Source organism: Haliotis cracherodii, unplaced genomic scaffold, assembly GCF_022045235.1.
Source record: "Haliotis cracherodii isolate W230 unplaced genomic scaffold, xgHalCrac1.p SCAF_8, whole genome shotgun sequence".
NCBI lineage: Eukaryota > Metazoa > Mollusca > Gastropoda > Lepetellida > Haliotidae > Haliotis > Haliotis cracherodii.
In genome coordinates, this window is record NW_027266341.1 from 9018355 (window position 1) to 9043244 (window position 24890).

The following is a 24890-nucleotide window of genomic DNA, read 5'->3' on the forward strand; positions in this document are numbered from 1 at the left end:
TCACATCACCTCACCATTCAATTCCAGCTGGGAACTGATTCAACAAAGAGACCATAGAATCCGCTACATGTCCACATAGGATATGGAGTATCGATCAGGCCCAGCTGTGAGATCCGTTGTCGGTAGAAGTATTGTTAAGACAAGAAAGGTAATAGTGTTCCGACAATTGACTAGTAGACACATTTAACATAAAGATTGTATGCACTGGGCATTAGATATTTAGGGATTTGTGTACCCAATTGAGCATCGTGGGAGCCTAGCCTCGGATCATTTTGTAAGCACAACCGACTTCACTATTGAACAAACCGAGCCCGGGCCAAAAGCGTATTTTAGGACCACCCAAACATATTACTGCTTGTCCAATGCACACAATCTGCTACTTATGACTTAGGGGAAAATCATCCGGAGCATCAGTACGCACATAGTACCGCCACAATTCGAAGAAATTCCCAAAGGTATACAAAGTTCATGTAACTAAGAAACGGGAAATTAAAGTTAGCTATGACGGGCAGAGTCCTGGCAATAGAGATTGTAAGTATAGTACGTATCTCATAATCAGAGGACCATCTACCTAACGTATTAAAAAGGTGGTCCGCAATTTGAGCTTTGGAGTGAGTGAGTTGAGTTTAACGCCGCTTTTAACAGTATTCCAGTTATATCACGGCGTGTCAGCTTAATGTGAGAGGAAAGCCCTAAGTGATGCAGGTCTCAGACGTTTACCACTTCGGTGAAACCCACGAGTACGGGTATATGGTGCTAACAAACCTAGAAACATAAAATAGGGGCGAACCGGGATTCGTACCCACAATCCTAGGTTTCTGGACTGCCTAAGTGACGCAACTCTGCACAGCGAATCGCGGCGCCTCAGTCGACTGCGCCACCCGTGCCCCCTGAGCTTTGGAAGCAGACGCGGCTGCTCCGATCCTGAAGGTGTGACCAGTGTGCAATTGTTGATCATATCTTGCTGCTGGTAACAACCGTTTACGTTTGTCAATGAAGAAAGCACAAGTAATGTTCACTCTCTGTTCTGTAACACAGTAAGGCCTCTGTTTTGGTCGCTTCCACGGACAGAAATATATCCTGGAGGCATTATACTTCACAATGAAGTTAGTACACGAGGAGAGATACCTCTACGGAATGGATCAGCCTTGGCTATGGTCAACTCAAGGAAAGTATTGTCACTAGAAAATCTCAAAGGATAATGTGACAGGTGGACGGAGGCATCGTACATGTCACAGGTAAATTCTCAGAGCCGGTTAAACAACAAAAACAAGCGGACACATGGTTTTGAGCAACAAGTCTCTGTAAGGGAAAACAATCCTTGGTGTAATCCGATGCACGTCCGGTGCAACCTGTCTCTTGTGATTGCGAGTCTTATAATATTAGGACAACCTACATGTAGCATGCGTTGTTGCCGCCTAACTGCTTTCAGGATAGTTTCTGGACGAAGCGTAGACCGACCAGCCAAGAATTAAAGACGTTATGTCTAGGATATGTAAATCTAGTAGCACAGAAGTAGGATTTTATGGCAGCATTTCTCATGCGCAGATGCTGTTGACAATGTGTAACAAACATTGAGAGATGTTCTTCACTGATATCCGTTAACACCACAGGCCACCACATAGAAGCTCACATTCCTCACAGGATAGGAATGCCTGAACAATACGTGGCTTCACAGACAGTCCAAGTCTTAGTGGTGGCACGGTAAGCTGCTTCATTGAGAGGCATGGTGTTTTGAAAATGTCTGCCCTGGGACCTGGTAGGTAAAATGTGACTATATGAAAACGAGATAATGCATCTCCGATAGCCTTTAATCAACCAGGGAAGCATTCACTTAATACAAAGTTTTGCACAAATTTTCTAAATAGGCACATAATGAATTGTAAACAGGATCGAGACTAAGATAACATATGCACACATACTATTTTGTCACAAAAACTTCTTATGCTTATGTTGGCCCACAGGTGGCCTTAAATGGCGTCAGCCATCACGATGGGTACCTTCGCAAGGGGGAGGAGGCAGTTGGTGGACACGGGCTGGGATCTTGCATTAACATGTTCGCCGAGTAGAGCCATCGTTTGTTGTAGATTGTTCGCAGTGTCCATGAGATGCGCCTGCGTATTGTCGTCTTCCCTTACAGAAGGCAGAGAATCTTTATCTGACGTCCTGTTGGTATCAATGTGGCCTCTGTCCAAAGGACAAATTGTCTGTCAGACATTCTTGACATTTTGCCCTCGTCAAGCCATGTGGTGGTTCAGCCCCGATTACCTCTTTGATATTTTGAGAAATACGATTCTGTTACCAGTGACTTGGGAATCTAGCATACGGTCGGATGTCAGATTGGGCTTCAGCTTGTTTGTATCTTTATCCGAATGGCATTCACATCGGCTGAGTTTGAGACGAGTTGTTATGACCCTGCGAACTGTCGGTAGCGTCTGTCCGTTATATCGGCCTGAGGACAGGATTGCAGTCGTTCTTTACCTCTACAGGGTTAGACGCCATTTAAAGAAAATACTATGTCACGACGCATGGCCGGATTCGTGGCGATGCGATGCCAGACCACAGCAATTTACATTCAAGTGTTTAAACATGGCTGACGAGAGACAACACGCTGCGCATGCGTGCGCCTTGTCCTCACTTACTTCCTGTCTCGATGTAGCGGAAATAGCCTTGGTTTCGCACCCAGTTTGCATTGTTACAAATGTAAGCTAAATACTATACTTGACGTAACAATAGTATGCTGGTAACCCCTGCAAATCTGACATGAAAACCAATCCTCATTATAGATCGTTGTGACACCTCTGAAAATACAAACTCTATCAGCAATTGTGATTATATTAAGTATCACGTAATAAACGATGCAGTTGGCACTGTAATTGTTATATAATATCAAGGCATATTCCATAGCAATTGAACAATGCCACTATCAAAGTACAGTAAGAAATAATTAAGGACACACTTGTAGAACTTGAATAATTCTGACAGTGGCGAAAGCAATAGTCGAAAAACACAGACAAAACCACACAACTAAACATGTCATATTCTGACCTGGCAACCAGGCTCAGCACACGCACCCTTATTGTGTATTACTACTGGCGTTCCTTGGTCGTGTAATTGGTTCAAGATGATTCAAGGCCTCTCTGGTTTCGCCAGGCGTCAGTTAAAAGTGTTATCTTGTTGCAAAATCTCGTTCCCAAAGGCAGTAACAGCATGGCATTTTTTTCATACAGACTCATATGAGCAGTTACTAATTAACCTCGTTGTGTTGAAGAACATGACAACGCTCTGGCAACCCCCCGGGTGTCTACAGTGCAAGAAAAGTTCAGAAGTGCTAAAAACATATAATTGACATAAGGAGTGTTTGTATGCAGGGGTTCCGAAACGCCGAGGCAGTGTACAGTCACTTAAAAGTGAAGAGTTGTAAAAATCAACTCATTGTCCAAATTGCGTCCCTTAGGCGTGCCAGTATCCTGTGATGGTGTGTTCGAACTACTAGCAATGGGTTTCTTCAGCACCACCATCCTCGTAGATTTCATCAAGGTGGTAAACATCCCAAACAGTTGATAAGCTGTGGTATAACTAAAATATTGTTGTTTGTTTGTTTGTTGTTTAACGCCGCATTCAGCGATGTCCCAGCTATATGACGGCGGTCTGTAAATAATCAAGTCTGGATCAGACAATCCAGTAATTGATATCATGAGTATCGATCCACGCAATTGGGATACGATGATATGCATCAACCGTGTCAGCGAGCCTGACCATCCGATCCCGTTAGTTGCCTCTTACGACAAGCATAGTCGCCTCTTAGAGATCGATGATTTTATATTCTTGGGTGAGTAGGTGGGTAAGGTTTAAGAAATATATATATTTGTAGTCAGCCCTTTAAAACATAATTGTTATGTCCGGGACAAGTAATTATTTTCGGACACACGTACATCATAACATTAAACATGTACAGTGGACAAGGTTGTGATCAAACAAATCCCAACACCCCCACAAGAGAATCAGTGTTCAGCGACAAGCATTATCGATTAAGTTGGGTACGAATAAATACAGTCTCATATTTACTTAAACGAATTTAATATCTATTCTGAAGCCATGCCGTGTTTTACAATACATCGTATGGCTGAGCATATTAATGTTTTTACGTATCGGTTTTGACGTTTATCGTAATTGTGCATCATACACATTGTGATTTCATATTGCACTGTCATTACAATTCACCATTTGCTTTCCCCTTGTCAGATTACATTGACAAACTTGCTGCTGATGGCTAAACATGTATTGACATTCAATGCATTCTGGCCATGGCCAAACAGCTCAAGTTGAATTATTTTGTTGTTCAAAATTGTTGGCCACTATCGTAAGCTCGTCAAGCGAAGTGTTTAAACAATAACCATTAAGATTGAGTTAATGCCCTGCTCATGGATTGTTGGAATATAGCTGAGGTACTTACAGTGATATCAGTAAAAACAAAAGAGAGGTTGTGTGGCTAGTTATCGAAACAGCAGGTGCGCACGTGTATGCTGATCCCCATTTACACGTGCACAGGTGGTGAAAGGTACTTCAGCGACCGCTCGTTGGAACTGGCATTTGTTTGCCAGACACAGTGCTGTTGTTGTATGACCGTGTAGTAATTGCAGGATTTGGAATCAAACGAAAGCTACTGACATCTTTATGGTTGTTCTGTTAGATAGATAAGAACTAAAATACAGAGTATACTTCTGGTATAACGAATGATTTCATCCCGAAAACGTACTCCCTAACAATAGATACTGGAAAACTCAATAATTGATAAAATAGACATTACACCGTTCCTAAGATTCGGTAATATTGATTATTCTTAAAAGAGCAGTTTAATGTTGAATAATGTTGTTTTGAAACAAAGAACATGTACACCCACACACAGGGGCGGTCGGTAGCCTAGTAGTCAAAGCATTCGCTCGTCGCGCCGAAGACCCGGGTTCGATTCCCGACATGGTTACAATGTGTGAAGCCCATTTCTTGTGTCCCCCGCCGTGGTATTAGCTGGAATATTGCTTAAAGCAGCGTTAAACATACTCACTCATTCACTACCACCCCCACCCCACCCCTCACACACACACACACACACACACACACACATACACACACACACACACTACACACACACATCCAACCCCGATCCCACACCCCCACCACACACGAAACTTTAATCACACGTATTACATTCCATCGTGTATTCAAGAGATAGAGTTACCATGTTTGTGTCCCCGCTTCACATAATTACGTCTAGCGTTTCAACTGTTATAGTCTCATGTTCTCCAATTGTTAATCACCAGTGATAGTCAAACAATGATTAATACTGGCATTATGTGGTGCCATTGAGTTGATAACATCGAACTAAGTACCGTTATCACATTCAGTCCTCTGTATCACATATTTCACGCATTCCTTATGATACACCCATCGCTTATCCCAGTGGCGTTTGACACTAACAAACAGTTATTCGCTCATATAATTACATGCTGCGTTGATGACAGTGTCTGATTACTCCGACACTTGCAAATATGTGGCTAGAGCTGGGATCAACACTGTTGTGGACATTATATCAGTTACATCACGGTTTAATAGGAGGAATCTGCAAACTGAGACACGGCATGCACGTTGACCCCTTGGTGACTCCACGGGTGTGGTGGTGAAATACTAAGAATCGTGGTTGTCAGTTCCATACACCAGCGGTAAACGTGGTAAACGTCTGAGACCTTCTTCACTTTCCTCTTTAACCAGATTCGCTCCTCACGCCGAAGAACCGGGTTCGATTCCTGACATGGGTACAATGTGTGAAGACCATTTCTGTCCCCCGCCGTGATATTGCTGGAATATTGCTAAAAGCGGCGTAAAACCATGCTCACTCACTCACTCTTTAACCAGATAACTATCTCACTGCCCCTCACTCATACAAATACACGTTAGCAGCTGTAGCTATGTGGAAGGTTAATGTTTGTAATGGTATAGCATACCATACCATACACATAAGTAATCAATGAAGCATCTCAATGGGGATATCGGGACAGAATAGGTCACATGGCATGTGTGATTCTTGTCTTGTCACTGTACAAAATTGGGGATCGTACACATACAATTTGAGGACGCCATGATTATGTGGTAGCATTCCCGGCGGTGTTGACACGTGGTCAGACCATTAACCCACAGTCCTCGGGCAAGACTCCGTTATTTCGAGACCATTTGTAATATTGCCATTGGTATAAAATCATCAATCCATCTTGCCAAACATATCCTGAAACGTGGAACGTGTGTACATGTATATGAAAGCATTGAAGAGGAAACCATGAAAATGAATATTAGGTAAACATATTACGATGTTATTTGAACCAGCAGGTATACGTTGTATATTATTTAAAACGCCGACTTCAAGAGACGTTCACAGATGGGTAACACCTCTTTTGATAATTGTAAGCTATTTTCAGAGACGACCCGTGGCTAAACCTATTGTTTCCTCCAATTTCAAAGTGATAAAGTGATTTTGAGTGTTGCCAGGCTTGACAGAAAGCGCTGTGTATTTTCACAAGCAAAACGATAGTTCCAGTGATGCAACACCTGTCTCTGTCTATCAAACAAGGCTCATGTTGTTTCTACTGCAACCATTATACATAAGTGTTTCTTGATATATTATCAATGGTTGGAGGGGGCACGTGTGCCCCAGTCGTCAAGCCCGCCCCATTTAAGTTTATAAAAACATCCCTGCAGTGCAGCAGAACAGCTAAGGAAATTTGAATGTAAACAAAATTAATTGATATATTTTGTGGAATTGGTGCACATGCTAGCGCATCTGCAGTTTAGACACATGATACATTCTACCAATGCTTCCTTTTTCAGACTGGAGAAGTACCTTGGCACAACACAGATGTCAGACGGAGTATTCCTGAATGAGTAAAGAAACCAATCAGACAAAATGATCGCGAATGTTCTGTTATATAAACACAGAACGAGTTATTTTAAATCATAGCAATATTGTTCTATGATGCATTTCTATGTTTCTGTTGTTGTTATACAAGATTATTCACAGAACCGCAAGTTCATTATATAACTATGGGCACATGGCTCACCACTAGCCTTCGAAGCATTGGCTGCTATTTCTGTATCTTAACGGTGTAGTGAAGCAGTCTACCTTTATTATCAACATTTCCTCATCAGTGTGCGATTTCGGCATTATTTTGTAACTAACAAAGATATCAAAAGCAATTGATTTTTAAAAACACATTTCTTAGAATAGGCGACTAACGGGATCGCTTGGTCAGGCTCGATGACTTGGTTGATGCATGCCATCGTATCCCAATTGCGTGGATCGATGGTCATGATGTCAATCACTCGGTCGTCTGGTCCAGACTCGACTACGTACAGTCCGGCGTCATATTGCTGGGCGCGGCGTTAAACAAATAAACAAAGTAACAAACATCTCGAGCATGTTCTCGTACAGAGCGTCTCTCTGTTCATTGGATTTTTCCTTTGGACGCGCAAAGCCTTCCGTTTCAAAATGCGGTGTTCACGCCGATATCTCTTATAAAGTTTGCACATATGTAACTGTACGTTCAGATGTATCGGGATGGCACCAGACAGCACCAGACTACAATCCGGCTCAGACGGTATTTATCTCGCCTGGTTGCAAGTTGTGGCTAGATACCTTTTCCTTCTGGAGATTCAAGGGCTTCTCTGCCGTCTTACACTGATACCCATCGCATGGCTTGTGGTGACACTGTAAGCCAGTGTCTGGTCGAATGCGACTAATTTCATCACCTCCAGTACATTTTCAGAGTTAGGAAACCTTGTCTGACGCCACATGTAACATTATTCTGTCTCTATCATGACCTTTGACAGAACAAATGAACGTCGATATAAGGTGACAAATAATCTACCAAGCCTGACCACCAATCTTCTTTGTATCAAGTAGACACTGAAGACGATCCTCAGTAGGGACTTCTCACTGTCCGGCTCATCATTGGAGCGAGACACAAATGTCTTGAAGCTGTGACCGGACACCTTCTGCCTTACAAAATCCCTTCACTCCAGAATATATATATGCTGAGCCTCTTAGACGGATTTTTTGGTTGGTTGTTTAACGCCACAGAAAGCAATATTCCAGCTGTATTACCGTGGTCTGTAACTAATCGCATGTGGAACAAACAAACCAAAGATTGATCTTATGAGCTTCTTCGGGTTACCGTGACACGCATTCAACCAATGATGAATGATGATGATCCTTCGACTCCCATATGTTGTGGGACATCTATGGGAACACTGAATCCCCAAGGGATCTGAGGCGGCTCTTACTACACGCATGGGATAATGGGTACAGAATCCTCCCCGAAGCTGCTACCTTCAGTAAACGGGTACCCGGTAGGATTCCATAGTTACGAGAATGCCATTCCTAGAACCGTGATTTACTTGCTGCGGAAGTGTATTCCCCACAGGTAAATAAGAGGTGTTTTCACCTTTCATTTGATCGAACAGTAAGTCAGTCTCATATTAGACTTTTAGATGCAGAACTCTCTATTCTAGTCATAATCACCATATTGTCAAAGTACTGTCATGAATGGATGTATTTCCTACGTTCACCAAAAATCAAATACTATCATAAGATAAAGTAATTGGATGTTTCTTTTTTTATTGTACAAAAAGACAAAACAATTACACTTGGGTGAGCAACACTATGGCGTTTTTTTTTTGTTATCGCGTGTTCACAACGTGCTGCTGAGGCAATGAAAGAATGTTTACTAGGCATCTCAGGGAGAAAACAGTCTCCTCATTTCATATATCGAGTAAACGATATTCGATTGAAGCGGTTTAGCTGCAGATGTCCCTCAACTTTACCCCGAGTGTTACTGTTTCCCAGAGGACCACGTACAAACGCCATTTGATTCTGTTTATTCCAAAATGAGTTATTATACCAACATAGTTTTTGACAGGATACAATACAGCATTTTATTCCGATTGTGTTTCGGTCAAACTACTTGAACGTTCCCAAGACGCATTGGAGTTTACTCTCGAGGGAGCAAATTACACATGTCAAACTGGATTATATGTCCATGCTCGTGATGGATAGATGTGTTCTGGAAATTAGTATCACGACTGGACCCGTGAGATATTCAAGAACCCATGCTTATCGTGAGAGGCGACTAAAGGGATCAGGTGGTCAGGCTCGCTTACCTGGTTGATGCTTGTCATCGTATCCCAATTGCGTAGATCAATGCTCCTGGTGTCAATCAGAGAATTATTTAAAGAACTCCGTCATGTAGCTTGAATATAGTCAATGTTATGGTCATCAACATCATTTCAAAATTGGTCATGATGTTTTGGGAAAGGTTCATTCCAATAAATATCATGGTGTTAGCTTTAAAAAATTAAATTCATTATACCAAAATAAAGAGTTAAAAAAACAAGCAGTGAAAGCTATGTTCTATGTTTTATGCCAAGGACGGAAATAAATTTGTCACTTTAATGTCAATTGGCTTTTTGACAGTATGGTTATGCCAGTTCTTCTCTACGGATGCGAAGTATGGGGATTTGAAAACACCTCAACCCAAAAAGGTGTCAATTTACGTTTTCTAAAACATCTTTAGTCATCAAGATGAATACTCCAAATTTCATGGTACATGGGGAACGTGGAATATGTAGTCTATAAAACATAGCTAAACTGAGTATGATATGTGTTTGGGCAACACTACTCTCCGGGAAATGAGCTAAATTATCCTTTCTTGTATGCAAGTTATTATTTCATAACGAGCTATTTGGAAAATATATACATTAATGGATTTCATATATCAAACAAACTTTTGACGAACTTGACGACCCCTACTTATCTAAGACATTCAGTCCATGACATGACAATAAATGACATTAACCTACAGTGTTCGACAAGCGACACTCATGTAAATAAAGCCCAATGTATCATAAAAAGACAATTGGCTAAATGTTGAATATTACAAAACGTACTGCAGGAAAACATCTGCAACCATATTCAACCTATTGAAACTGGAAGATGGAGAAAAATAGCTTTAACCGAAAGAAAATGTCCACTTCGTAAACTATCTGACATAGGTGATGAATTCCATTATTTGTTTAATTGTTCCTCTTTAGAAAACGAAAGAAAACAGTTTTTACAGAGAATTTCCTACAATGAAACCAATCCACGATCAGGAACATAGAGACAATTGTCCATTTTTCTTGGTACAATCATCATGTCATTGCTAAAACCTATCAAGTTACTCTCTCCTCATTGAATTGCAGATATATTGTTACCCAAGTGAATCTGTTTACATATGGATGCATACACGGCAGAAGATGTTTTGTATCTATTCAGTATTTATGTCTATATGTATTATGTTCGAATTCTTGAAATAATGCTGTACCTGTGATGCCGCTGGTAGCAGACTGGGTGTAAATAGATGTTCAGTTCAGTTCAGGTTTGGGCTAAAGTGACATATTTTACGTGCGCTTCATAAACCTCCAACCTCAGAGTCTGAGCACGTTGTCGCCAAATTATGACTTACAATAAATGTTTAAGTGATTGATAAATGTACTCGAACTGGTCCTATGTGAGTTAATTACCCGGGACATGTATGTGCGTCTTATAATCTGAGTCGACAAAGAGAGAAAGGCTCGGGGAACGCATCAAACCCAACTATTATTCCGGTCCCAACTGGGAGAAACAGCTGTTCACTGATCCGTGACAGGCTGGTGATTGATTGAGTGAGTGAGTATGGTTTTACGCCGCTTTTAGCAATATTCCAGCAATATCACGGCGGGGGACATCAGAAATGGGCTTCACACATTGTACCCATGTCGGGAATCGAATCCGGGTCTTCGGCGTGACGAGCCAACGCTTTAACCACTAGGCTACCCGGCCGCCCCTGGCTGGTGATTGAAGAAGGCTCGAGCAATACTACTTTAATATCGCTTTTATTTTGCTTTAATATCGCTTTAATGTCGCTTTTCACATTTCTTCGGGGTATTTCTGCTACCCTATTACTGGATTAAACTATGCCTTGAAAATCGTCTGTGAAAATATAGATAGAGTAGCATCTCTTATAAGCCTGGATTTGTACATATAGTGGGTCCTTGATCTTACAGTAAATGGTTCAATAATGGACTGAGTTGGAACAAAACGTATGCAAAATGCGTTAATTTAGCTTTTGTCCTATCCTCCTAATAGTTCCACTATGGAGTTTTTTATACTTAAGAAAAGTATGACAATTTGAAAATTTAAACTGACGTGTGAATAAGCATTTGAGTGAGAGGAACATTAAAAAAACACTAAGATATGAGCTTTGTTCTCTTCATCACAGGTAAAGGCGACTTCTGCAATAAGATGCGTGCTCGGATTATCAGTTGTGGACTAGTTGTTTCTTTTAGCCTTGTCCTCTGGCGAGTCCCACTTTTGCGTTTTCTTTTGATGTATGGCCTTGATGTCATCGTTGAGATTCTCTTGGGCTTGTCCACTCAATAAACTCAGCGGACCATATCGTTCGACCATAACAGGAGCACGGTACACCAAGCAATGCATATATGGTGTCACATTCTGTGGTTGATAGCTTTTGAGCTTTGATTTCATAGTGGAAAAAAATCAATCTGTTGTGTCCTGTCTTGTCAGATGGGTGACAGATGGACTTGTACATAGCTGCACTATAGTAGCTCTAATGTCAGGAAAGAGTTTGCCGATCAGAAGTGCAGGGAGCCGAGACAAAACCTTGTCCTCTCAGGCTTTCCATTTCACTAACTTGGTGTCTTTATTTTCCCGTACGGCAAAGGACACACTGTAGTCTCTGAAGCACTGAGCAATCTTGGCAACCCGTTGTTGCTGTTGTTTGATTGTCTTGCGACGAGCATCCCTGACTCTAGCTTCATCGATGAGATTCCTCTCCAGTTCGTCTTTTATTCTAAGCAGGAGGTTTATCTCATCTAGAACGAAATTATCCACATCAAGATCAGTCAGTGGTTGATGTTGAGCCCCGAACTCGAGTTTATCAGCATGCAACTCCAGCCCATGTTGACATCACCCCAACGTGTCGTGGTAACGCGCCAAGTCGTGGTCAGTGTGCCATATGTCTGTCTTGTGTCTCTAACACCGAGGGCAAGCGTAGTCAATGGTTGAACCAACCAGACCCGGCACAATTTGGAGCATTTCCATGTCAAATAACAATTCAATTTCAATTTTAGGTCCATTGATATGCAAATGTTTTTCTTTCATTATCTCTATCTCCTTGAAATGTGAAAACAGGTTTCTCTTGAGACTGCAATAATCCTCCTTGCAACTGACAATAGCTAACGCACACAGTTCGATAACAGACAGCTTCATAAGTCCACAATGTGAAATGACATAACGACAAAGTTTGAAATAAGATCGTGTGCCATCTGCTCCCAACTTTGTTTTTCATTTTCTGAGTATGGCACATTTCCTGGCGTCCCTCGCATTTCAAACCCTGACGTCAATCTTCTTCTTTATTCAGAAATAGTCTATTTTCAGTAAGGATCCTTCGCAATTTGCGCTGTTTCGTGATAATCAGCATTACTTACGCTGAATTTGTCCAGAAGAAAACTTATCATTTGTGTCAGGTCATTTTCGCCATTCCCAGCTGCACTCAAAGTTAATTTGAAATCTGTCTTATCAGCAGAGCTAATCTCTAAAGATATTTAGGTTGAATCCAAGTGTCTCCAGGACATTTAACCTCATGTTGTAACAACCTGTCTTCTGACATTGTCTAGTGTCCTATAATTTTGAGATCTACTTAACTCATCCAATGGGTGTCTTGATCTTGGCAACATGGAGGTTCATCACAGCCGGCGAATGAACCGTTTATTTCAATAGTTTGACATGGATGCATTCGTTGTAATGTAAAACAAAAGCGGTAAATTGTGTACCCACGATGGTATGAATTTGCGTTTACATTCGACCTAACACGTCTCCGACCGTCCACAACCTGTTATACATGAAGGATGCGTGTGTTCTTGAGACAGTCAGATGCCTGCTTTCTAAAACACTACTTGGTTTCCTTTCTTTACCACCTACACGTTGTTGAAATCTTAAGAAGATTCTAGTTATTCAGAGACACTATCTTAATTCCACACTAGGTGCAAATGACTACGTCCAGAAGTATGGATAGTTATCAGGCTGTAGCGCATATTCTGGAATTACGAGTGATGCATTCAATAACGCCCACACATGGTGTAAATCAAATAGAGAATACTTATTATGTTGTGATTAATGGGTAAGTGAGTTGAGTGTAATAATTGACAGTCAACTCTCCATTTCCTGAAAAAAGCAGTATGAATTTATACATGCAGATATAATGTTATAATATTTGTCACTTTCTAAACGTGGCTCGTTTCCTAAACACTGTTCTTCAAGCCTTTAACATAACTGTCTACATTAGCGTTTGCTATGTGTTTCCAGGATGACAAATGACAGCCTTATTCACCATTATGACTACGAAAGAAAAACAGTGTTATTACTGCCTTCAGTGTTTTGCCAATTTTGAAAAAAAACATTGTTTTAAAGGAGCATCGAGATTGACGGAACAAGATTACAATGGATTTTGTGTCTTGTGTTTAATACAGATATGTTTTCAAGTAATACATAACCTACTCAGAGGTTAAACAGCTTGCTTGTTTGTTTTGGACAATGATGATTGCCAAACATAATGTGTGTGCCTGAAAACCTTGTTTGATTGAACAATGAATAAAAACTTCTGATTGTTAAACCTTCCATTTGTTATTCAGCTGTGTTACAACAGGAGATTGAATTTACTCACCGTTGGACCTCCTCCTTGTCTTCACAAATGGCGCCAGAGACAAGGCAGGTTAGGTATATGTGAGGCAGACAATATATTTCATTCGGCAATCTGAAGCACAATTATTAGTTTCCTGAATTATCTTGGACAATTTATGTTTTTCGATAATAACCCTATACATTTCATATTGAACAATCTCGAGCACTTTTATCAATCACATAAACATTATTTGCCCATGGTTATTGGCCTATTAATGAACTATCTCAGTCCTGATTAAGGAAGGAGTAAATCTAACGGAATCTGAGCGCTCAGACTACAGCTCAGAACAACCACCATTGAAGCAAGGGGACACCGTGTACACGAAGGTGAATTAAATGCAGAGGGGTGACGCATGGAGCTATTGGCAGATGTTGAACAAGTGTATACCTAGGTTGTATGTGGTGGATTCAGGAGACAGTCACATACAATATAATCGAAGACACGTCAGAATGGTAGCCCCACCTTCCTGTGGTTCACTAGTCTACGATGACCATCAGTGACGACGATGGCAGGTGGAGATGGCATCGTGTGAGCAGCCAACGGTACCAGTTACTTTGACACTGCCTGTGAAGATGTCAAAGACATATGTCTTTCCTCCGAAAGCCAAGCCTACGACGAAACAAAATGAAGTTGCTGCACCAGCGGACCACAAGTTCAGGCCATGTTGTCAAGACAAGTGATTGTGAAATGGGATTGGGATGATTGAGGCAGTGAGTGATTTCATTATGAGATTACCTCGATTTTTTTTAAACGCGAACTTGGTCAAGACATAAGGTACAACTTAACAAACACCTCAGCTAAGAAGTGCCCACATGTGAAAAATGAACTGACAATTAGCATAGCAAATAAGTATGTTTGTTTCTTTTCTTTCTTTAATTTCCTTTTGTTCTTCTGTTTGTTTTGAATTAAAGAAGTGTATTTTTTTAAAAAGGGTTTGGTGGGCATGTCACGGTATGTGGTAGTGACATTTATCCTATGGAACAGGGTAAGCGGAGGTGGAGGGGAAGTACGTGGAATGAGATGGAATATAACATTTCAGCTACCATTAAAGAATGGTTCTGTTGTGATGTCAAATAACGATGTACACAAAATATGACTTTTCAAGATTCAAGTTATCTTCTATTTGGTTGCAGGAAGTAACTGCAAGATGGTTGTAGTCAAAAGAAACCTGTTCTGTAGGTGAGAAATTTGCCAGCGCCGGTCGACTTTACTTCTATTTATGGGACAAACAAACAAGTATTACTTTCATTTCGATATTCTACATATTTTCACAGTTTGTTATGTACATACTGTTATTTGTATAGGATACATATTTGAACTGTGGAATAGAAGAGTGATCTTATCACCGTCACCCCCACGCCCACCCACGCTGGAGACTTTCCCAGACAATTATAGCCAAGGTGCTCTGTTAACAGCAAGGCTAGATTGTTGTAGCTGTCCACCACTTCAAAATTCATGTCTCCACATTGTAATATAGAATATTTTCGTTTGACTTATTGACTTCTGAAATGTACAATTTTCTGAAAAGTACATTTTTTTAATTCAATTTGTTTGACGTATTTGAGTCCTGTTTACTTTTAGATGGGGAATGATATCATCGGCATGGGTGAGAACACTGGCGCACCTATCATCAAACGGCACACCGATCTCCAGGGCATTCAATGAAGATACTGAATCGTTAATGGTGACGTAGTCTGCTTCTCAATTTTAACCATAGAGCCAGAACCAGAACCCAGTATGCAGGGCACTGGACGGATCACTTCTATATTATGACACGATAGCATTAAACATATTTCCTTCAACTCAAATATCCCACAACACATCTCACAAAATAACTCTGTTTATACAGTCATATCCCTTCTTGAAATCTTAGAATGCGACAAAAGTATGCTCCCAATAATCTTCCTGAATTATTGACGTCACAGTCGATATCCGATCAACGGTCCGTTTCCTTTTTCGAAAGCTGGTCTCTTCCTCATATCATAGCTAATTATTTTCCTCATGTTCAGTAAGTCTGTTATACAGATCCCACAGACAAGTTTATCAGAAGAGCTTGTTCACGTTAAACCTCTGTGCGAGTGTGAATTGCAAAGATCATCTGCAACCGAGTTTTGTATTGGATTGATAATTCCTTCAGTCCACCCAACAGGGGCGTTCCGTACCGAAAACACATACTGAAAAACATGAGTAAAAATACAAGACATTCTTTCATTCTTTAACACTTTGACTGGTACAACATCGTACCCTGGCGATTTTCCTTCCATGGTTAGTTGTAGGACCAGACGTACTTGATTTTTCTTCATTTAAATTTGAGTCAATGTCTAAAACATCATTGTTGAGACTGAAGTCCACTTTACTTCCTTTTTGTTTCGCGTTTCAGTCTGCTTGTACAGCCGAGCAAAAAGATATTAAGCTTTTTTTCAAGCCTATTCTAACGCTAACTACCGTAACAGTTTGAAACAAAAACTGAATTTACACATAAAATTAATTGTCTCAACTAAAATGAATACTTATATCAATATCCAGATTCAAACGACGATTCCAATGCTTGCGGGACACTGTTGGCAGGGAAAACAGTTCACCCTCGCTAGTTGAAACCTTGTTAATACAGACACGTGACCATGTTGACGATTACCAGTTAAAACTTGTATATATGGAAAGCGATATTCGACATAATTATACAAGGTCCGATATAGATGTATCATGGCAATTCGACGATCGACCGTAATCCAGTATCTATATGAACTACTAGGTTGAGGGGAGGAGGGCAGTAGGGGGATTCTAGTGGTTAAAGCGTTCACTCGTCACGCCAGAGACGCTGGTTCGAATCCCTACATACTCAAAGTATGTCTTTAATCCGGAAATATTAATGTATCAAGATCGGTTTACTGTATATATGTTAGCCATACTTCATATGCCAATATGATGCAACAACTCTAGAACGAGGTAAACCTAATGTACACACGCACTATCTGTAAAGTTTTATCCTGTCTCCTTTCGCAGCGCCTTCAAGTACAAAGGCAGAAAGAATATCGAAGTTAGAACAACCAAGACGTCTCTTTATTTCCATCGTTGAAGATATTTCACATAAAAATAAGTACATGCAGTTTGCGATGGAAGGCCTTGACAACAGCGCCGTTATACTTGAAAACAAACCTGTGGTGCATGATCTGTCTTTACTAATCTTCAATCGTGATTTGATTTTCTCCGTACGCATCTCCAGCGTCGTCGAAATGACATGATCTCAGATCGGGCGTCACATCATACAAGCAGCGGCGTTGATTGTACGTGAACCATCGAGTGATCTCCCCAACACGCCGACACCCGGGGCGTCATGCACGATCTTTACTGCACAATAAGAGATCGAAAATGACATTGGTGCAAGATTACCACGGCTGCATGTCCCTACCAACTTTAATGTCGTCCCAGACTGTAGATCGATCTCATTCAGGACGACGTTTCTAAGCCTTGCTCAGGCCCCATCTAAAAGTACAATATCGTCTTTGGGAGACAAAGTTCTTGCTTTGCGAACAGCAATTCTTTAATCTAAAAGCAAGAACGTTACTCGCGAAACATTTTGACGGATGAAGATATGCTATAAACTTCCTGCACTTGGACTAAAGCAACGGGGTTGATGAGGAGTTTACACTTAGTACAGACGCCCGGTTTAATTTTGTAATAGCCGTTTTCCCTGCTTTAAATGAAAAAGCACTTTCACATTAGGGGATGCGTATCAGACTGCCATCAATATTATTGATCTGTATGTTTCGTATAATAACCTTCAAGGAAGTTATCAAAGACGTGGTATATTGTAAGTGCACACTGTGCTTATCGTGACGATAACAAGTGAAATCTGCAAGTTTCGCTGGTGTCTACAACAAGACATGTCCTCACTATTTACAGATTTTTCATCTTTAAACAGGTTCAATCGTGACTGACATTTTGTAGACGTTCAGTCTACTGACATTTTGAAAAAAGAGCGTTTTCCTTTTTGTGCATATCATGACAAAAAACATTTGTCAAGAGGTAAAACTGCCTTTAAGTTTTAAATGATATTCGAAACTTTCTGTGATATAAGACCATTATCTTGTCATGTAGCAAGAGAGGAGTGTGAAGGGACCCCGTCGTCTACATGTAAGATGTTGAGTTGTCTTCCTTGGGAGAGCCAGGATCCTCTAATCCTGCAGTACCATGCCCATGCTCGCGAGTTTCACCAACGTGTTTAACACATGGTAGAAATCAAAATAAGGAATTGGCAACAAGAGATTTATTTATGCCACTGATGAAAATGTGATCCACATGTTCACCATGAAACCTTGGGAAGCTTTACTAAGGTGTAACCTTGACTAAACAGCTTTTGAGCAAAATTCTTGTTCTTTCGCAGAAAAAAATTGTACCTCAAAGGTGTGAACAGCAGACGTTAAAGACTGGGGCTGCTGGAATTTTGCTATATATTCGAAAGTTAAAGTCATCCCTCGTGCTATAAAGAGCTGTTTCTCACTCTGAATCTTTATGCATAGATCTGAATATGAGAGAGACGAGGAGGTCTCCTTAATGTCTAGTTCAGGTGGGTAAGTCAGTGGAAGGGAATTTATTCTGAATTTAAGTCATGTATCTTTCAATGCATATTCATTAAGAGTATCTCCTCGATTTTAAAGTCGTGCACACGGAATATCTGTTCGTGACAGCGTCCTTCCCAGGTAAAACTGCCTGGGGATTAGGGATTGACATCCTTTCAGTCTCCTTTTTCAATCAGAACCTTTGCTCCAATACCCCTCTGGAGGAAGAGACCCCCGTCCATGGTCTAGCGGTAGAGCGTCCACTCGAGGAGCGGAAGGTCCCGGGTTCAATCCCCGCCGAATCATACCAAACAACCTTAAAAGTTGGCACTTGTTGTTACCCTGCCTGGCGCTCGGATTTATGGGGCTACAACTAGGACTGGTTAGGCTCGGAGTCAGTATACTGTGTCTGTGTTTGGTATTCATGTTAAACTGCGGCATGGTATCTGAGTGGGCTAGCACTCAGTCCGGACGCGTACAAGCAGCCATACACTCACACGTGCATACAGGGCGCTGTATGAGTGCTGTAATCTTGGACGCGACGTTAAACCTCATTTCAGCTCACCACTTCACCTCTGCGTGAAGAGGACACACCCATAGAAAGTCACGTCAGGTGAACCGTAAGTGAACTTTGACCGCCTAATATAAATGAATAATCACTCAGAGGTCAGTTTTCTAAAACGATTCGACCTTTGTTCACTGCTTCGTTATTAATTCGGATATTCGGATATATTCGGAAGCATGTTATCCCTTGACACCCTTTGGATGTATACGCTATGGCACGCAGAAAGGAGTGTGTTCAATATCCGCATTGGTATAACATCGAAGCTATAATTTTTGGCAAGTAAGACCCGATCACATTCGTCATCGACATACATAAATCATTATGATTGTCTGAATGCTTCGCTCAACTTTTCCGAGAATTTGGAAACGTCGATTTTTATTGATTACAAAATTCACCAGATCATGACACGACATCCTATGGAGATGTCCTCATATCTTCAGTCAGACAAGAATCGTTTCGAGTAAATTAACTCACTTTTCTATGGATGCGAACTACGGGGACATCAAAGCTCAGAAGTAGTAGGAAGGGTCCAATATCTAGCATGTAAATACTATCTTGGTCCAGGAATTAACACTCCCAATGTAATGACTTTCGGGGAATGTGGACGGTACCAATAGTTTTAAAAGTTCGGTGAAATGCATTAGATACTGACTGAAACTACTTCATATCTAATAGACGTCCGAGTAAGCATAAACCGCCTCCGTGGTCTAGTGGTAGAGCGTCCGCCCGGAAAGCGGAAGGTCCGGGGTTCGATCCCTGACCGCGTCATACCAAAAGACGTTAAAAGATGGTACTTGTTGTTACCCTGCCTGGCGCTCGGCATTAAGGGATTAAAGCAAGGACTGGTCGGCTCGGAGTCAGTATACTGTGTCTGAGTGGGGTATTCATGTTAATCTGCGGCATGGTTTCTCAGTGGGTTAGCACTATAAATCGGTATCAGTCCGGTCTAGTACAAGCAGCCACACACACACACACACACACACACACACGTGCATGCACGTCGCTATATAAGTGCAATAATCTTGGACGCGACGTTAAACCCCATTTCACCTCACCTCACCGAGTAAGCATATGAAATGTTATTGAATCTTGATTTAGTAGGCAGACAGAACTGGGCAAGTAATGTTAGGCTTATTCTGTTTAGTTCAGGTCTTCGGTAGTCTTGCTGGTTTTCAACCCGTTTGAAAGATATGTCCAGTTAAGAATGGACGAATATATTATCATCTGGTAATAGAAATGAATATTATACACTTTCCCAGAAGCAGAGAATATTTAATACATTCGACCTTGTGGATGTACAAGGCTTAATATTGATACAGAAGGACACCATAAAATTCCAAAATCTGAAAGATTATGTGCATACTGTAATCTAAACAATATCGAAGATATGTATAATTTCACCTTTATATGTCCATCCTTAACAAAATATTCGAAAGCAAAACATACCAAATAAATATGTAATTCAACAACTTATTCGTCATTTGGCAACCTCAAATTATCAAGATTAAAATTATGTTATGTTAAATTTCAAATATGCCTTCAAAATCAGAAATGTACAGAAATGAAACAATTGTTTCTACAATAGCTTGTAAAATTATCCTGTACTGAATTGCAGACTCGATTATTTACAAACCGCCGTCATATAACTGGAATATTGCTGAGTGCGGCGTAAAACAACAAACAAAACAGACCAGCTGTACTGTATTGTATTTGGGCCTTTGGTCTATCATACAATACATATTTTAATTAGATTGGACATCCTCTTGCATTTCATAAATGAGCATGTGCTTTGTCATGATCACCAATATCTAGCTAAAAGAGCATTTGAATAAAAATGATTAACTCTTAATTCCTTACGTTTGAGGTTGGGGGTTGTAAACAGTCCAGCAAATGTTCTATCCTACAAATACATTTTGCTGTTTGAAGTCATGTAAACCACAGCTCTAATAATCATTTGTTTACTCGGACAATAGAAATTAAGATGTGATGAAAAACAAGACAGTACGTGGCAGGCGAAAGGCCTGAAACTGATGTGTGTGTGTTGGCCTTGCTCCACGACAATGATTTCTTTTCTTTTCCGTCGGAACATCTCATTGTACATGTCAACATTTACACAGTTACGTTTGTTGTTCAGTTGTTATTTTCGTATGTTTCAAAACTTAAAAACCGACGTCGACATCGAACTGCTTCGATTTTAAGTCCTGTCAAAGTGAAAGTAGATGTTGCCTTGTATTTGTAGAGTGGTGATTTCCATGTGACGAAATATAATATACAGTTGGCCTTCCATTGTCACTGACGACATTTCGTGGATCTTTGTGTGAGCTAGCTGAAATATATCTTCCTACTTAAAACGTGGCACTGTTCGTCCTTTATTTAGTCGTAACCTGTAATTAATGTGGTGGTTATTACTATCATAAATTAACTAAAGCATATACCGTATTTCGCGAAACAATGTCTACTGCATCTGAAAATAAATATTTCGAAGTTGATGTATAATAACAGATGGTAGTCGATCAGAAGTGAAGTTGCAATATTAATGCAAACCGTCAGGAATCGTAAGAACAATAACAGTCATTCTCTATAATTGTCATCTTTCATCTTTTAATGTCTCCAAGTAATCAGAATTGAGGGCCGCATTTCAGCTGCAAAACGTTAAATCTGCTTTTCACGGTATGACATTTAACCGACGGAGGACGGTGAGCTACACATTCCTTAAACGAAGTCCTGACTGCAAAACGGTTGTTGAAGGTTGCATGTCTGGACCCTCAAAGGGGGCAAAAGCTTTAATTTCGCCATATCAAAAGTTCCGGTTTTCTTTGACTACAACCCGTCTTGTGAAGTTCGTTGCCATTTTCTTTCCCTTTTTGTGGACAAACAAATTTAAGCCGGAGGCACACACAGATAAAACTTCATTAAAAGTTCATGTTCTTAATTTGATATTTGCGTCTTTCTTTGACTTCTTTTCAGACAATTTTTACATCTTTGGCAAGGTCTGTAACCAATATCGTTTTTCACCTCAAGTACAATTTCATGTTTTTGATGGTGGGGACAAAGTCACAATTGTACTGGTGCGCCGGATTGTTTTCACTGGGGCAATATCGGTATTTACTAAAGTGTAAAAAGTAGGATCAAAGAGTTTCGATTCGAGCCTGAAGCAACAAATCCGCTTCGATTTAAGTCCAGATTGAAAATCGGTTTCAATTGAGTTGTCTCCCTTTGATCACCGGTCAGAGGATGAAATGGAAAGGCAGCTTGTTTCAGATTACGGTACCATCAAACAGTGCCAACGGAACACTGTTCGTAATTACGACAATCTAAATTCTCTGTGTAGGGTAATCAGAAGTTGGCAAAGTTGCTTGTGATTGGATCGATGTGCATATATATCTTCAAAGTAAAGCCATAAATTTGAGAAAGAAAGATAAAAATAAACAAAAAACGACAAATCAATCAATTGTGATGCCTTTTTGTATTCATAACGCCGTGGACTAGCTATAGGTCGATTCCAATCCCGTCCACGTCATAACAAAAGACGTTGAAAAATGGTACATGTTACTGCCCTGCCTGGCGTTCGACATTTAGGGGATCATACAAGGACTGCTCGGAGTCAGTATACTGTGTCCGAGCGTGGTATTCATGTTAACCTGCGGCATGGTATCTCCACAATCTGGCACTATGAAACCGATATTAATCTGGAATCGTAAAAGCAGACACATATACACATAGTTCCAAACATAATGACATTCAGAATAAATAACCCCAGGCTGTCGACCTCAGGCTGTCAAATCGGCAGTTTCAATGAAAGCAGGTTATAGTGATTTGATATATCTGACTGACCAATCAGAATCGAGAATGTTCCAAATTCATGACAGAATAATGGTTGAACGCAATCTGGCGCAGTATGTATTTGACGTAATTGTTTTCTTGTTTGTTTCGACAACCGAGGTTTTTGAGAAAATAATCTGAAAACCAGTTACTAAAACATAAAGACAAACGTTGCAGGCTTTGTCAAACATGTGGTGTCTGCGGTCACTTGACATCTCTCGATGTGCTTCTGCGCAGTGAACTGGAACCTGGTACGGATATCGTGAGCTTGTTACATTGATTCAACATTTGTACGTCACATGCATGTAGGGATACATTATCCTCGTAGCTCGGAATACCATATTTGGATATTTAAGTAATTAATCAAGAATTGACTTTCATTTTGTGTGTGTTCATTGAAGTATGAACCTTCATAGAGTATGGGCCAAACTGTGTGAACGTCGGAGCTGGCTGGTTCATACTCCAATGAACTGACAGAAAGTGAATGTCATTTCTTATAATTTTTTATCATAATTCCTTACTTCAAAGGATGTAGGCCAAGATATATATGTAGTTTTATTTAGTACGTGTGACTTCATGTTTACACTGACAGTCATACAACAACCAGCTATATCGCGGAATAAAAATATTTCCTCAAAAAGAGAGGTGACATGAGCGTATGGATGCACAACTTACTCTTCAGAAACATTTCACGCACCACGTGTATTCAAACAATATCACCATTAGATGAGAAAAGTCTTTTAAGAACTACCTCAGTAAGTCAGTCACAATGACAGCGCGTCGTAATACATTTACATATAAGTACAAGACGTCAAAATGGCCGACACGATAAACGTGACGGGAGAGATTTCGGCGGTTACATCTTTTAGTCATCATTAATCAATTGGCCTATCATTGAAAGGTGATTAAAGATGTGTCAAATAGACACTAAGGTAAAGTCATAGATTGCTGTGGATAGTCACTGTCAACCTAGACACGGATCGAGTCTATACTACTAAAGTTTGGATGTGCATTTCTTCGTTTTATTCACTTGGATGGGTCGTAGCGAGGATATTCGTGAACGACCATGCAGTCAAACTCTGACGATTCTGAATGTAAACTAAAATGCTGAGTTCAAGATTAAAGGATCTATCGTGAAAGGGAATTCCCAGGGATTTCCCCAGGAATGTGGAAGTAGTCCGTCAGCGTTGACGTCATTTCAAGAGCACGGTCTCGTGAAAAACGTATGAACGTCAAACTATGTCGTTCATGCACTTAATAATATGAACGTCAATTTCGCGGTCCATCGTCCAATGGAAAAGCCATATATCGTAAAAACTTAAAATTAAAAAAATGAGTGATGAGCTTTGAGGCTGTGTGGTAATGTATATTCTTATCCATAAGGCAAGACATATAGGGGGTGTTAAATATACTGTAATGCTCTTAAGAATGGCCTTTTTTTCTACAAACAACTTGGCTTTTTTATGGGCCCCGTACATCTGATCATCTGATAACTGTTCAATGTGTGTCACCACCATACCGGTAATGGTCGGAGTCTTCCATCACTCCAGGCTTTCCTCCCACATCACGCCGACACGTAAGAACATAACTGAACTATTGTTCGCAGTGATGTTAGACGAAAGTCACTCACCGCATCCTGCATGGTGCCCATGATGTGTAGATGTATGTTTGGGTATTTCCTGTATGGGTTTGGGACGGTGAGTCTACCTTGTGCATACAGCGTTCATACAGAGTCCCACATGTGTGTAATGTATAATACCTATTTCTCGTCTCTCCAGTCGGCATGTGGCTGCTCGATCCTTGCTAAAACGGCATAAAACAAAACTCACTCACTCACGCATTGTAAGTGCAGGAGGCCGAATAACATACTCTTTAGGACGCACGGGTGTTATCACGCTCGCTAAAGGAAAACGTCTGTTGAGAAGGAATGCCATGCCTACAAAAGAAATAAGTAATTAACTTAAAAATGTAATTTCTAGGTGCTCCATCGTTATGCTTAACGACTTGCTCGAACAGTAAAACAATAACGGTACTCATAAAGCTATGGTCAGCCATATATTAAGCAATTTCCCCGTTGATATTGTGCATACTTTTTCTATGGGAATTTATAATTGCAAA

The 24890-nt window shown here is 40.6% G+C and overlaps 1 protein-coding gene across 1 annotated transcript in view; it reads right to left on the reverse strand.

Annotated features, from left to right (window-relative positions):
• Positions 1 to 1970: 1970 nt before the first annotated feature.
• The window catches only part of LOC139450359 (flagellar attachment zone protein 1-like), a 33820-nt gene continuing 10900 nt past the window's right edge, over positions 1971 to 24890 (reverse strand). Inside the window, exons 2-3 of the mRNA XM_071232041.1 lie at positions 11778 to 11958; positions 1971 to 2187 (exon numbers count right to left, since the gene is read on the reverse strand). Of these exons, the coding sequence (XP_071088142.1) occupies positions 1971 to 2187; positions 11778 to 11958 (398 nt within the window). The remainder of the gene's footprint in view (positions 2188 to 11777; positions 11959 to 24890) is intronic.